We start from the raw sequence: 14,000 nt of genomic DNA, 5'->3' as shown, positions 1-14,000 counted from the left end.
GTCAGTGAAATCCAATATGGCGGCGTATCCATGGAAATGAAACTTTTTTCTCAAATTTGATTGCGGATTTTAAGACTCCTTACTATGCTTGTTATATGTGTGAAATTTGGTAAAATTCGGTCATGTAATAAGCGAGATAGCCTCCAGGTGTAGCCCCCCCCCTTAAACATAATATTTGCTTCCAGTTTAAGTTTTTTTTGTCCTCTGGTGTTGCGTTCAGCCTCCCCCTATCACCGAGTGCGTCTTTTAAAAAAATCAATAATCCCTCCCATTCGTGAGTCCTGTAGGCCTACTTCGAAGCGCTCAGAATGCGCGCTGGTTCATTGACCGGTCACAATGGCGAGCCCAACAAGACGCTTGTATAACTTTCTTTTCTTTATGTTGCCCCCATAAGTGACGACACAGTGACAAATATTGATTTGTTTTCATGGCGACACCACGTTTGTAATGCCGAACCTGCATGTTACAATAATTGTTGCGTTATCAGACATTTAACTACAAATTTCTGGGTGGTAACAATAGCGAAAGTAAAGGCTCACTGGACGCTCTGTTATGACATTTAGGCTAGTGGGTATCATGCTGGACTATTGAGCGGTTGACCCTAGTACGCCCTCTTCGAAAAAGCGCGAACTTTGCGAACAGAGTTAGGCCTACTCTACTTGTGTGAAAAACAATAAAAGTGACACTATTTTTGGCTGAGTGAACTATCTCTTGGACCTTCCGGTTACCGTGTACGCAGATACTGAGACTACGTGCCCGGTTACCGTGTACGTAGACCCTGAGGCTATGCGCCCGGTTACCGTGTACGTAGACACTCCGAGTTATCCGTTTCCTTTTAGGACCTAGATCTATTTAGGCTTGGTTAAAGTTATTACACTGATGCTCAACCCAGGGGAGAACCAACTGGATGACAAGATCAAGTGATTAAGTAGATCTAGCTTGGATTTTGTAAGTAGATCTAGAGATGTAGGTGTCTAAGTAATTTTAAAAACACAAAAGGCGAGGCAAAATTGCCTCGGTTAATTGCCTCGGTTAGATCTGATATTAAATTAATCAACTGAAAGCCTGTAGGCTTTGATCAGACCAGGCTCCTAATCTTTTCGAATATTTTCTTCAAAATATCTAGACTATATAGATCTGGATCTTATCTGTCTAAATTCTTATCAGTCTTATTCTTACCGGTGAAAAGAAAGAGGGGTACCTTTGGAGGCTTTGAGTGCACTGATAAACACCTGTAGAAGTGTTGCACCATCCTTTCTCAGTGGTCTCGTTTTCTTCAGTCTTCCACTTCCAGACCAATCAGACATTTGCTAGTATAATGAATTTACTGTAGAGAAAGTCTCTATCTAAGGCTGTAAGACGTTAGTCCAGAAAGGGACTGAAGGTTTCTCATGCTTGCACTTTTAAGAGAATCTCAGTGGATGAAAACACAACATTCGAATCCAGAGATCTAATAAAATACCTTCCTTAATAAGAGCACTGACTCGCCCGCTCACATGTAAACAAACTTCTTCGCCAACTCGAACATGGCTGCCAACAAACTCAAAAGTTTCCATATCTAGTCTTGTGACACCTTACGGACTCTGGTAAAATTTATAACCTCTTTGGTATTTCCTGATCATTGTACTGTAAGAGTTGCTTCCCTTGATTTTGTTCTTCAATATCTATACTTTTTCGTTTTATCGGTTTACCCGGACACATTGCCAATTATCCTTGACATGTTTGATTGTCCATGCCTGACTGTATTTATAAATTTAAAAATTAGGTGCAGTTTTCATCACTCATTTCTTCTAGAGGATTGAGGTACTTGAGAAATACGTGGGATTGTACTTTGAGGTTATTGTGATTGCAGGCTCTTTTGATTTTTTTGCACTTCCTTTATCTCTGAAGTGGGTAAACCCACTACGGCGGGGTTCCTTGTTTTTGGGTACTAAATCTAAAAAGGACAAAAACGTCACTCGAAAGTTTTTCATCTAATGAATGTAAAAAAATACCAGTTTTTGGCAGTTGCCGAAAAGTAATTTTTGGGGTTGACGTCATCGTTAAAGAATGTAGCCTCTGCTTACCAGCACAACAGTTCTGCCTGTGAGCCGCTGGGGGTGGCTTGCCAGAGATAAGGAGTTTACAGAGGTTTGACTTATGCAAAAGATAAATTGCGCATATATTGTGCTTTTTATGTAAACTTTGCTTCCTTGTATTTTTAGCTGCCTTGCGCGAGATCCTGGAAACATTCAGCCAGCCAGAGAATGTGACCAAACTGGAGGAAGTTAGAAGCGCCGCTGGCAATGACATGCTCAAGAGTATGCAGACTGTGTTCCCAGCGGCCACGCAGATGCAGATACAGGTGGTGCAGAGATACGGCTTTCTTCCGGACGGAGAAGGTACTTTGTCTTCATTAAGATTTCTACCAGTAGTATTCAGATTATTATAATATCATATAATTGGTCTAGTTTGTTGTCATGGCTATTTGATTAGTGCCCTGACTTGTCTGATATACTACTGTGTGTTTAGAAAGGCCTGGAGTATTTGATCTATGAATTCACTTTTCTGGATCCGGCATTTTTCACAGGTTAGCCTCCTTTTCTTTAGAACTGGATCATCATGTGTCCTTCACATTTCACTCTGCGACTGTGGGGACATCATTAATATATATATATATATATATATATATATATATCATTTTGTTTGCATTATCTGGAGCTGACCAATAGTTTTTAAGTTCTCTTGCTAGAAGTGTGGCCTCTTTCAGCGGTCAGGACAAATTTAAAGTAATTTAGCATGGTACTGTGATCGTCTTTTCTTCCGAGGGTATGATTTACATCCACTGTTATGTATGCTGAAGGGCATGATTTGTTGCCATGCAAAGATATCTTTCAGGGAGGAATTTTGTCGGCTGTTTCAAAGAAAGTACGAAATTCCTGTGTATTGTTGTAATTGACTGGAGAGCTTCATTTTAAAAGACAGCTTTTAAGCTTTTAGTAGTTTCAGTTTTGTTTTTAATTTCATGATTTAATCGTACTTGCTATTCATTTTTATGGTCTCTTTCTCTCTTTCCCTCTCTCTCACTCTCTATCCCTCTCTCTCTCTCTCTCCCCCTCTCTCTCCTCCTCTCTCTCTCTCGGTCGCTCCCCCCCCCCCCATCTTTCTCTCTTTCTCTCTCTCTCACTCTCTGTCTGTCTCTCTCTCTGTCTCTCTCTCTATATCCTTCTCTCTCCCTCTCTCTACTTCTCTCTCAGTCTCAGTGTCGCTTATATCTATCATCTTTTAAATATATGTAATATTCAATTTTATCAAACTCTTTTTGTTCTCTTCAGGTCTGGTTCAGTTCACCAAAGCCGTTCGGGGCTACGAAGAACAAGATCAAGAAGTGAGACAACTCAACAGTCAGCTGAGGAATTTCCTGCTGCCCCCGGTCAGTGTGCCTCACCCAGTGGCACCTATCCTTAGTGGCCAGTCCAGCTAGTGGTCACCGGTATATTTGTACAGTGGACTTTGCCATCATCTAAACATTGATTTTATCGTTAAAAAAATAATCTTTTCAGGGTTCTTACTTTGTTGCCGGTGTAGTGTGGGTTCGCGCAAAATGTGTCATATCTGGGGAGGGGAGGTTTCAATGTTACAGGTAGAGGCAAAGAAGATAGTGGTGGGAGAGTGTATATATGTGTGTGTATGTGTGTGTGGGGGGGGGGGGGGGTATAGAGGCATGCCTCTTGTCTTTCCAGTCAGTTGCAAGGATGTTACCACTTTGCCTGAACTGAATATCCACCTCTTTCATACGCTTTGTTGCAGCAGGTTTGAAATCTGCAGGCCAGCCTTTACAGTTGGAGCGGACAGTATGTCTTACCCTGCAGTAGGTCACCGGCAAGCTGAACAGAAGAGAAAATAAATGCCACAAAAAAAGTGGTTATTCCTGTCTCGGTAGGGCTCCCTGAGTTTCCTAATGATGTGGTGTCCTAGTCCATGAGGCATTGGGGTGTCAGTGTTCCCAGTGTAGGCAGACAATCTGGACAGGAATCCATTGACACATCCACCGCACATCAAACATTTATGCCCCATGGGTTGGGCTTTCCCTTGATGTAATGCTTGAACTGAAGTCGTTCATAAAAAGTGATCATTGCCTCATTGATGCTGATGTTCTTCCCAGGCTGGAAACAAGCAGGACTGCTGTTGAATCAGAACGAATAAGAGAAAATGATTAGACTCTAATTTAGCAGAATTTTTTTTTATTGTGACAGGACAAAAGATTAGTTCTCACATCATCTGTTATCATGTGCATTGAAGAGATAAGGAAACAATTGAAATGCATATATGAAAAGCAATATCATGTCTGCATGTTTGCAATTGACCTTACATTCAGTTAAAAAAACAAAGAAAGAAGGGTGAAATATTTATGTCATTTGTTTTGGCTTCTATTGGTTATCAACTACCCAAAATTGTTTCAGCTCATCATACATATGTTACAGTCAAACCCAGAAACTAGTCATTCTCAGGAAATACCTGAAAATTCAGTCTTTCCCAAGCAATTCCTGTTTTGATCAGGCTTTTCCAGGAATGCCTAAAAATTTTAGTCATTTTTAGAGAATGACTGAAATAGGCAGTCAGGCATTTCTTAGGAATGACTACCATCGGAAAAAAACAAATCGGTGGAATGACAGATGTTAAGTAAATGACAGGGGATGCATGCAGTAATTTATTCATCCCGTTTAATAAAAACAAATTTAATAATAAAAAGTCATTATTAAATATAGAATGTTCATTTACATGAGCTCATTTGTTTTTTGCCAAATACAACCGCTTCTCTTAAACTGACATGTGCAGTTAACATCACTCCTCAGAAGTAATTTTTCAGGGCAAAGCACAAGTCCGTTCCCGCTGTATGCCCCTTTTAAGATTAAGGGTGTACAAAAAATAGAACAAAATGTGGTAAGAAGTTAGCAGTCTAAGTATTGGCCTATCTGTATTCTGTCAGCGAGTCAGATGAGTCTTCACATGGGTTGATGACTGCTTTTGGTTGGATGAACTGAAGTCCTTCCTTCTCCCAGTACTCGTCCTCTTGAAATCTTTTGGCTATCTTTAGGGAGCAAACCTAAGGCATGATGAGTTCTTTCCTTCGGATTCTCATTATTATAGTACAAAGCTCCTCTCCTTGCCTCTCTATTAAAATGGGAGTAGAGCTGAAGCTCGACCTTTTGTAGAGTGGTGAAAGTGTGTTAGAATGACTGCCTGTCCCTCATAGTGCAAACAAATCATTGACACAAAACGAATTCAAGCTCAAAACTTACAAGGGTACATCCAATTATTAAAGTTATTTGGTGAAATGATTAAGAATTCCAAAGCTAAGCTGCACCTTTGACTTCTTCGAGTTGCTGTGATGAAAGAAAGGAAGTCACCAAAAAAAAAACGTAATTAATTTAGATTCTCACTCCACATGCACTAATGTAGTTAAGTAAACAATCCCGTGATTTGAGCACTGAGCAGCCGAGGTTAATGGTGAGTTTTCACTCTGCTCCAAGTGCCCACATGCTGTGACGTCTGTTCGGTGGATTGCTCAGACTTAACGGCTGTGTGTGCAGCATGAGTAGATTAACTCTTTCCAGAGCTGGCCAAAAGCACCCTGTGCCACACTATTTTGACCATATTTCCAGTGACTGCCAGAACAAAATATTCTTCAAAACCCACAATACCTATATATTTTTTTTATTGTGCTTATATCCCCTCTCAGAATATCTGGTTGATTTTAGTTTTAGCTGACACAAACAAATATTACAGCTCATGAAATAACTCCTGTTTGAGACATCTGCAAAACCACGACATGATCAAGTCAGGGCTGCATCTGGCTAATGTATTGTATGTTCCCTGGCTGTTCTCTTGGGTTTGGGAAAAAACTTGTTCTCCGCCCAGTCAAGCAACAGAGCATATCCTCCACTTTTTCCATCTAGACTATCTACTATAATCTACAACAGCTTTACCAGGGTCGTTAAATCAAGTGGCCTGGGACATACTCTGGCAGTTACTTAATGTCCTCTATTTTGTGATACTTTCAATAAAAGCTGCAGTGGATTTCCAACCTGAGGTTGAATGCTCTGATGTCTTAAGTGCTTCTGTTGTTTGATCACAGAAGACATTCAAGGTTTTTCCAGGTTGGACAGGTTCACATGTAGAGCTAAGACATTTTTTTACTAATGCTGAAGACCCTCCAAGTCTCTCCAGCGGGAAAAATGTATCACATCCTTGAGACAAAAAGTAAAATACAAGGTCTTTGTCCTCTCAGTTTTCCTATTGGTCCTGATGTTTTTGCATGAAAATTGAAAAAAACCAAGAAAATCGCCCAGTAAAACTGAAACAAGTTGGGGAAAATGATGGTTTAACTTACATAAGAATCCCCCAACTACATATGCTTCATCTCCACTTTCTTTCTGGGGAGCAGCAATACTACCCTTGGTTTGTTGTTGTTTGGATGATGCTGGAGACAGTCTTCCTGCATTCATAAAACGTCTAAAGTTTGAAAAGCTGTGATCTGAAGTCTCCCAACTGATAGTCCCTACTTTCTGAATGTTTCACATCTGCCAATGTCTCCATTATTAAACACAATTGCTACATCATTAACTGCTCTAACCTATCTCTTCCAACAAAAGTTGTTTTTGGGCACCCATCCCTCACTAGATGATGAAAAACCGCATTTGACTTTTGCGTCCCACCATGTAAATACTTTCTAAGCAGGTGGTCATCCAGCAAGTCCTCAAAGACGCTCTTCATCTCTTGCATCACAAAATCTGGCAGCCTGTTCTTATTATTAGTTCTATCATACCATTCTCCACATTGATTATGCTCTCTTTTTCTATTGTAATAAATTGCCCGTACAGCTGATCTTTTCTTAGATTTCTAGATCACCGACAGTTTTCCTGATTGCACCACCGCAGTGTCCCTGAACTCTCTTGATTGCAGCCATTGTCGATTTGCCTGCACGAACAATTCCTTTCACTTTCTTATTCCCATTCTGATCAAAGTTGTTCTAACATTGGGACACATTATCTGGCAATGTCTTTTCCAGCCTCTGTTGCACGTGGCCACAACATTTGAGTTGCTCTATTTCGACGTTGCCTCAGAAACACACTTGTAGCTTTTTGAATCTCCATCTTCTAAGTATATATGTACTCAGTATATTTCAATTCATTCCTCTCCTCTGACCTTATGCACTTTATGCCAGCCAGCTCCGTGCTTCCTGCGGGTCCATGGTGATTTTTCATGCAATGTTGAGCTTGATAAATTTTCTTTATTTCTAGATCTAGATCTGCAAACAACTTCTTTGACCTAGCCTTACAGCATAAATCGCAATGATTCGACAGACCTTAGTTGGTACTTTACTTCTAATAGACAGATTGCAACTCCGTTCTTACCAGAGAAACCTTTTCTCTGCCACGATCCATCACATCCAACTGTAATAAGCTCTCCCTCAGCTGACTTCACTTTATTTGCTGCTGCCTCCCTTGATTCAGCTGCAGTGGACTTAATGGCTTCTCTAATCCCCTCTTTGAAAACTGAAGCCCTAATACATGAAACAAGTGGAGGCGCGCACATTGCTGCCAAAAACCTTTTACCTTTCCTATCATTGCAACCTGTTCCATACATAGCAAGCTGAAATCTCAGATTGATGTTCTCGTCGTTGACTAAAGTCAGCAACACATTATCACATGAGTTGTAGATGACTTGTTCCTCACTATTGATACCAACGATTTTTTCCTCAATTCTAAATGTCTTTACATTTATCTCAGCAGCCTGGAAAATAAAGTCTCACCATCCATGTGTTTAGATTTCCGACTGAGCCTCTGTAATGTTGTTTTTGAAGGCAGATGTAAAGCATCCCTCGGTTTTGTGCACAAATGTGGTGACAGGGATATCATGTATGTGAACTGGCCAGTCTGATATTTTTCCCTTAATTTATCCGACTAGTTGTACTACTATAAGTGTGTCTGCTGCTTTATAATGAATGAAAGTTGGTAGTGCGAGTACGTAGCCTCACTTGATAGAGGTTGGGCAGAAAAAGAATCTCAAGATGTTTGTTTTTTTTACGTCTTTTTTCGGTTCTGCTGTTGTTTTAATTATTCAAATACGTCATTTACTCTTTTTACATGAATCTTCTATTGGCTGGCAATGGAACCTACCATTTTAGGGCATAGCTTCATCAACATGACATTGTGGAAAAATCGAGCATGTTGCATCAGTTACTTGTGCTTTGTGGTAAGATAGAGCAACATAATGTTATCATTGTTTTTGCTGTTGTTGTGTGGGTCCATCAGCTCAACGGTACAAAGTTCAAAGCACAATATTTACAGCAACTTTTATATTCTTTTCTAAATTGTAGAATCATTAATTTATTTCCAATCGCAAAGAAATGCTCATTTGGTGTCTCATATTTCATTTGTTCTTTTGTCTTATTATTGTAGGCCTACTTTACTTTATGCCTTGTTTTTTGTTCATTTCATGTAATTTTTTGGTCCTTTTTTGTACATACATGTAGATATAATGTATTACTTGTAATGAATACATGTGCTGTCTTTTTATACTTGCGCAAAAAATGCAAAAATGTTTAATGCATTTACGTATTGAGCTGGATGGAATGTTTTAGATATTGTCCAAAATGAAAAGCAAAATAAATGAATAAAATATCATCATTCTCTTTGTAATAATTTGTGAAATTTCATGCGTAATATCAAAGTCTGGATCGAAAGGTCAATGTTCATATTGTGACTGAAATTGCAACAAATCTTAAAATAGGTTATTTCTGAATGTTTGAATAATTCCCTTTGCAGTATCTTTTTTGTGACAGTTAAAAGGTGTTGATGTTTGCAACAGGAAAAAAAAAACATCTGCTGTGGTAGACTGGTTAAGCTTTTTGTCTTTCACTTAAAAGATGTGAGTGGTAAATATTAATCAGGCATCTCCATCTTTCTGCCATGATGTACATGTTGTATCCTGCTCAGTCTGGTTTTGCTCTGAGAGTCGGGCTCAAACCAGCCCTAAGTCATCAAAATTATGTCGATTTTGAAAACATTTACAATCAGTCACTCTATTCAAAGCTGGAACAATGTCAAACGGTTCTCGAAAGTTTCCCTTACAAGTGAAATTTAGCACTTGCGCGAAGTAGTATGCTGGATTATCAACACTGTAAAGATTTAAACTTTGTTTAATACAAAGCCGTTTCAACTTGAAATTCCTGTTACCGCGAGAGGATTTAAAACCCCCAGGGATTTTACCTTACAAAATCCAAGGGAAATCCGGGACAAAACCAGAAAATGTTTTCTCCTTGATGAGTGGGAACCTTGAAATTCTTTGGTCCTGTGAAGCTACTGTGATCAGGGTGTCACTTTCAGAAAGTGCAGTGCAGAGCTTCATTACTCCAGTAAGCATCATTCTAGATAGTAGTAAGCATCTCATCTCCCATTGAAATAAGCAGCTGTGCAGTCAGAAACATTGAATTCATTGATTATTGCTGGTGTTCTCAGGTCCCGCCCATATTTCTTCGATATCTGAGATGAATGTTGAGCTGGAGAAAACTCAAGCTCACCGATGGTGTCTGTGGTATAAAGGCTGCGCTCTTCCCCTTGCACTAAAAAGATATGAGTTCAATTCCTCTGTGGGAACATTAAAAAAATTTAGTTTCTTCATCTTACTGCTGGGATGCTGCTTTTCAAATCACTTTGGGTTGGCCCTGGCAAGCAATGTCAAAGTACAGTATAACACGGATAGGTCCAACGCAGAAGACTCGAAATCACGCATCCGTCGACCTGTGCCTGCGGTCCTTTTTTTTTTTCTTCTTTAGCTTTGTAAGATATCCCTCGAACTATTGATCCCTCGAACTACTAAGGTCAGTCCCGTCGAATTCGAGCTATCCGTGTTATCCTTTGTCAAAAGTCTTTACCTGTTTTCGTAAATTTAAATTAAAAATCAAAATTGGGTTCTTTGCTATCGCATGCTGTAGAAGTGAGTTTTATTCCACATAGGAAAGTCTTTTATATTTATTGAGTGTTTCCGTCCGTCTGCTGGGGTGTTGTATTCCTCTACTAAGTTCATCACAGGTTGACCTCAAAAAGTAAGTTTGAAGCAATCTTCCCCCTCAGTGATCAAAATTGTGTTGAAAGGGCATAGCATTGGAGTTATAAGCATTCAAGTCCTTTTTCTAGCATCTGCGTTTGTTGCCATTTTTTTGTCCAAAAGTTGCCAAAAAAGTTGCCATTAATTTTCAAGCTTTCAACTCTCTGTGACAACGTAGCAAAGCAATATGTTGATAGAGATAACTTCATCTAAAACACCAGAAATTCTTGTGTTCTGTTTCAAGCATCCAGAATACCATTTGTAGCCACACAGAGTGTAAAAACGTGAAAAAAAGGTTTCACAACAGAATAAAATCAAAATTAGAACAGCAAATTAATAAATTACCACAAAAATTAACAAATAAGGGCATGTGTCAACCCATCCATAGATTGGCCGTTTTAACCCTAAAGGCGTGTAATTCAAGAAGAAAGTACAGGATCTAACATGTAGATCATGGAATCACACACAAGGGGCCTGCCAGAGTCAGCATTCGGTTTTGGTGGCGACATGCTCTAGCATAACACATTTTTTAAAAAAAGGTAGGAACAACATTACGCTATATAAATATAAAAAAATGGAAAAACAACACATCAGAACAACGAGGGAAAAAATTAACACACCAACAAAATAAAACACTACAAAGAGGGAAATATGAAAGAGAAACGGCAATATAAATAGTATTAATGTAGCCTACTCATGTTCTTCACTTGAAAATTACAATCAACGTTGTGTTAACAAGTCTTATAAAGTGGAAGATTTCTCACAGAGGCGAAGTGAATCGAAAGGGAAAATAAACTTTCTTTCTTAAAGTAAAGAGGTTCGGTTTCTTTTTTTTTTCACGAATATTATTCCCCGTTTTTTGTTGTTGTTGTTGTTTTAAAATTAATTTTTCTTCCCAGCAGTGGTTTTTTGTTGAAAAAATCGCGTCCGCGATTCGTGGACCAAAAAATGCCAAAAATCGCGGCCACGACAAACGCAGATGCAAGCTTTTTGGTACCTTCTACACCAAAAACAAAAAAACCCTAGTTTTTGTTGTGTTGCTTTTATCAAGAACAGCAAGAACATTTTAAGCCTTGACTGTAGCATTAAACGGCGTTTTGGTGATGATGAAAGGAACATCTTTGATAGAACTTTGAGAAAGTGTAAAAATAGAAAATTCTCAAAATCAAAATTTGGACAAATGGACTGCTTTCGAAGATAAAACATTTACTATCATTACAATCATTTTCACACATGAATATAAGGTTGTGTGAGTGTGTGTGTGTTAGAGAGAGAGAGAAAGAGAGAGAGACAAATACTAAACACAAAGTGATCAAATAACAGAAACTTCTCAAAAGCCAACAGCCTTGCCTTCAGATTAAACAATTTTTTATTCAGAATTCGTAACAAATCTAAATATAAATGCAATTTGTAAAAATCACAGTACTCAAAAGAGCAAATATCTGCTAAATTGTTAAGAAACAGTAATAGTATAATCCTTAACGGTACACAGTTGGCAATCTGCAGTCAAAACCGGATATACAGTACCGCCAACATTGGGCCAAACATGAAGTAGGTGGTATAGCAGGTTTAGGTGTGTAACAGTAACAGGGTTTTAACAGTCCCATGTCAAGGGAACTGATTCTTTCAGGACTATATTTTAACGAGTTATTTCCTTTAGTCCCAAACCAAACCTTGGCTTTCCTGCCTGTAGCAAAAGCAAACTTGCAGGTGTTGAACTCTGTGTGTAGTGTGCACCTGTTGTGGTGCAAATTTACATTAGTTTGTCAAGGACCAAACAACTCAGGCAGTTGGAAATGGCAGTTTAAATGAGCAATCAATATCCTGAAATAGATTTTTTTTTTCATGCATTAACAAAGCCTGCTGGTGATGTAACTGGGGCAGTAAACCAGGATGTGAGCGTAGATCACATTTGAACGCACGGCTGGTCTCCTAACAAAAGGGGAGAGCTATTTGTGTCGCGACGCGGAGGAATCAGGCGCTCATCAATATTTTGACATATGGAGTTATTGGTATAACCTTAAAGCTTATATTTATTTGTCGTTCTTTAATGAAAAAAATACCCATCTACCTGGAATATAAGTCGAGATATTTGCAATTGAAGGAGTTGGGGGTCGCCTGGTTTCAGGGGTAACATTAGAGAGAAAATGGCTGCCACAGTTTGGCAACTTCCAAAGCTTGAGAGTCCTTAGAAATTTCAAATTTACATTTTTGTGCCTTAAATTTATTTTTCAGTAAAATACGCACAGAAATGTGTTTTTAAATGGACCTTAAAGTTAAAGGTATTGAGTCAAACAACAAAAATTCGATAAATATTGCAAAACGGGCAGAAAAATGCTAGTTTCTTCGATTTCATTATTTTGACGAGCGCCTGATTTCACCACGATGCCTCACATTTTATTTTCATTCACTCATTTTTAACATACTTGTTATGAAGTATAGATGAAACAATTTTCAGCAATGTTCTATTATCTATCAATTAATCTTAGTCAATTGAAAAACAGCATTTAAAAACAGTTTTTTCATCCCTTTCATAGTATGTGATCTCTGCATTAAAAAGCACCATGAAGTTCACATATTTTTGTACATTTGTTACCGGTAAGGTACATAATTTAAAGCTGGAGTTCGACTAAAAACATCGTCACCATTGTTTTATTATGTAACCAATTTATTTTGAGCAATTGCAAATCACAAATCTTAAATACCAAACAATTTAGTCTCCACAACAAGCATTGTTTCCAACAAGTGGAAATAACGAAAATCTAAATTGTATTACAATCAAATACAAAAATGTTAAAACTGCCATGGAAAAACAATCTTCGGCACAATCACAAACTTGAATACTTTGAATCATAGTCATAGCCTTTAGAATGTGCACTTCCTCTAAATTTCTCTCAAAAACTGTCACACCATACAGCAGGCTCAATACTGAGTGAGAGATCCTTTTGAAAAGGAAGTAAGATAGAAAAATGATATGCAGTACAGAGGAGTCTGCTTAAACCGAAATTTGCAGGACAACAGGGTTTTCTTTTGTTAAGCTGGGGTTTTGGTTTTTTTAGGTTAAAGAAATTGCTCAAAGAGTCTAAAATTTGACTTTCTCTACATCTGAAAATGTGAGACGTTAGACAGTTTTTGCAGCTGTTTCTAACTCTTGTTGAAAAGCAGTGACACTGGACAGCTCTTTTAATGAAGGAAATCAAATATCTAAGGTAATAAAATTCACTGTCGTTTGCAAAAGACAAAATATCTTCCCATTGCTGTCCCCTCATGTCAAATACCAATGGTAACCACCTTTGGGGAAGGCACAATGATCAATCCAGTCAATATGATAAACTGATTTTTTAAAACTTCAACTCGGACAAAACAACTAGATCAGTGCCCATAAAAAGTGAATAAATCACAGCCTCAAAAAAGTGAACAAATAATGGAATTGACAAATGTCAAAAAGACAATGACTTTAAACTTAAACAGTTAACAAGTGAGAGAACAAACATTAACAAATGCCCTAAAGTTAACAAATTGCTGCCAAACAAAAACTGAAAATTTGAAAAGCAACTGTAAAAACAAACTCGTCTATCAAAAGTTACGCAAAAAAGAAACCAGGGCTTGATATATTTCGTTGAAATAATTGGTTAGCAACCAGATAATATGAGAGGGGCTACTTCTGAGCCAAAATGTTTATTGACAGTGAACAATGGTAAGGTATATTCAGATCTTTTTTTCTAACTATTTTCCATGAACTCTAAGCCCACACCTCTCAATTCTAGGTTACTGTTCTGAAACGGCAAAGAGTCTACACAACAAGAGGATCCACTCCTCTCTTTGAGCCAATTAAAAAAGTGTCCTCGAAATACGGTCGCGCCCTCTTCGCAAATGCGCACCCTTTACGAACAGAGTTAACCTACTTG

At 38.4% G+C, this 14,000-nt stretch overlaps 1 protein-coding gene across 1 annotated transcript in view; it reads left to right on the top strand.

Annotated features, from left to right (window-relative positions):
* LOC101852225 (protein C10) overlaps positions 1–3,533 on the top strand; it is a 6,238-nt gene extending 2,705 nt beyond the window's left edge. Inside the window, exons 2-3 of the mRNA XM_005091850.3 lie at positions 2,205–2,381; positions 3,315–3,533. Coding sequence (XP_005091907.1) covers positions 2,205–2,381; positions 3,315–3,463 — 326 coding nt within the window. The 3' untranslated portion in view covers positions 3,464–3,533. The remainder of the gene's footprint in view (positions 1–2,204; positions 2,382–3,314) is intronic.
* The last annotated feature ends 10,467 nt before the right edge of the window (positions 3,534–14,000 follow it).

This window comes from Aplysia californica, unplaced genomic scaffold (genome assembly GCF_000002075.1).
Source record: "Aplysia californica isolate F4 #8 unplaced genomic scaffold, AplCal3.0 scaffold00036, whole genome shotgun sequence".
In the NCBI taxonomy this organism is placed as follows: Eukaryota; Metazoa; Mollusca; class Gastropoda; order Aplysiida; family Aplysiidae; genus Aplysia; species Aplysia californica.
Note: the sequence above shows the minus strand (reverse complement) of the source record. Positions and strands in the feature narration are given on the sequence as shown.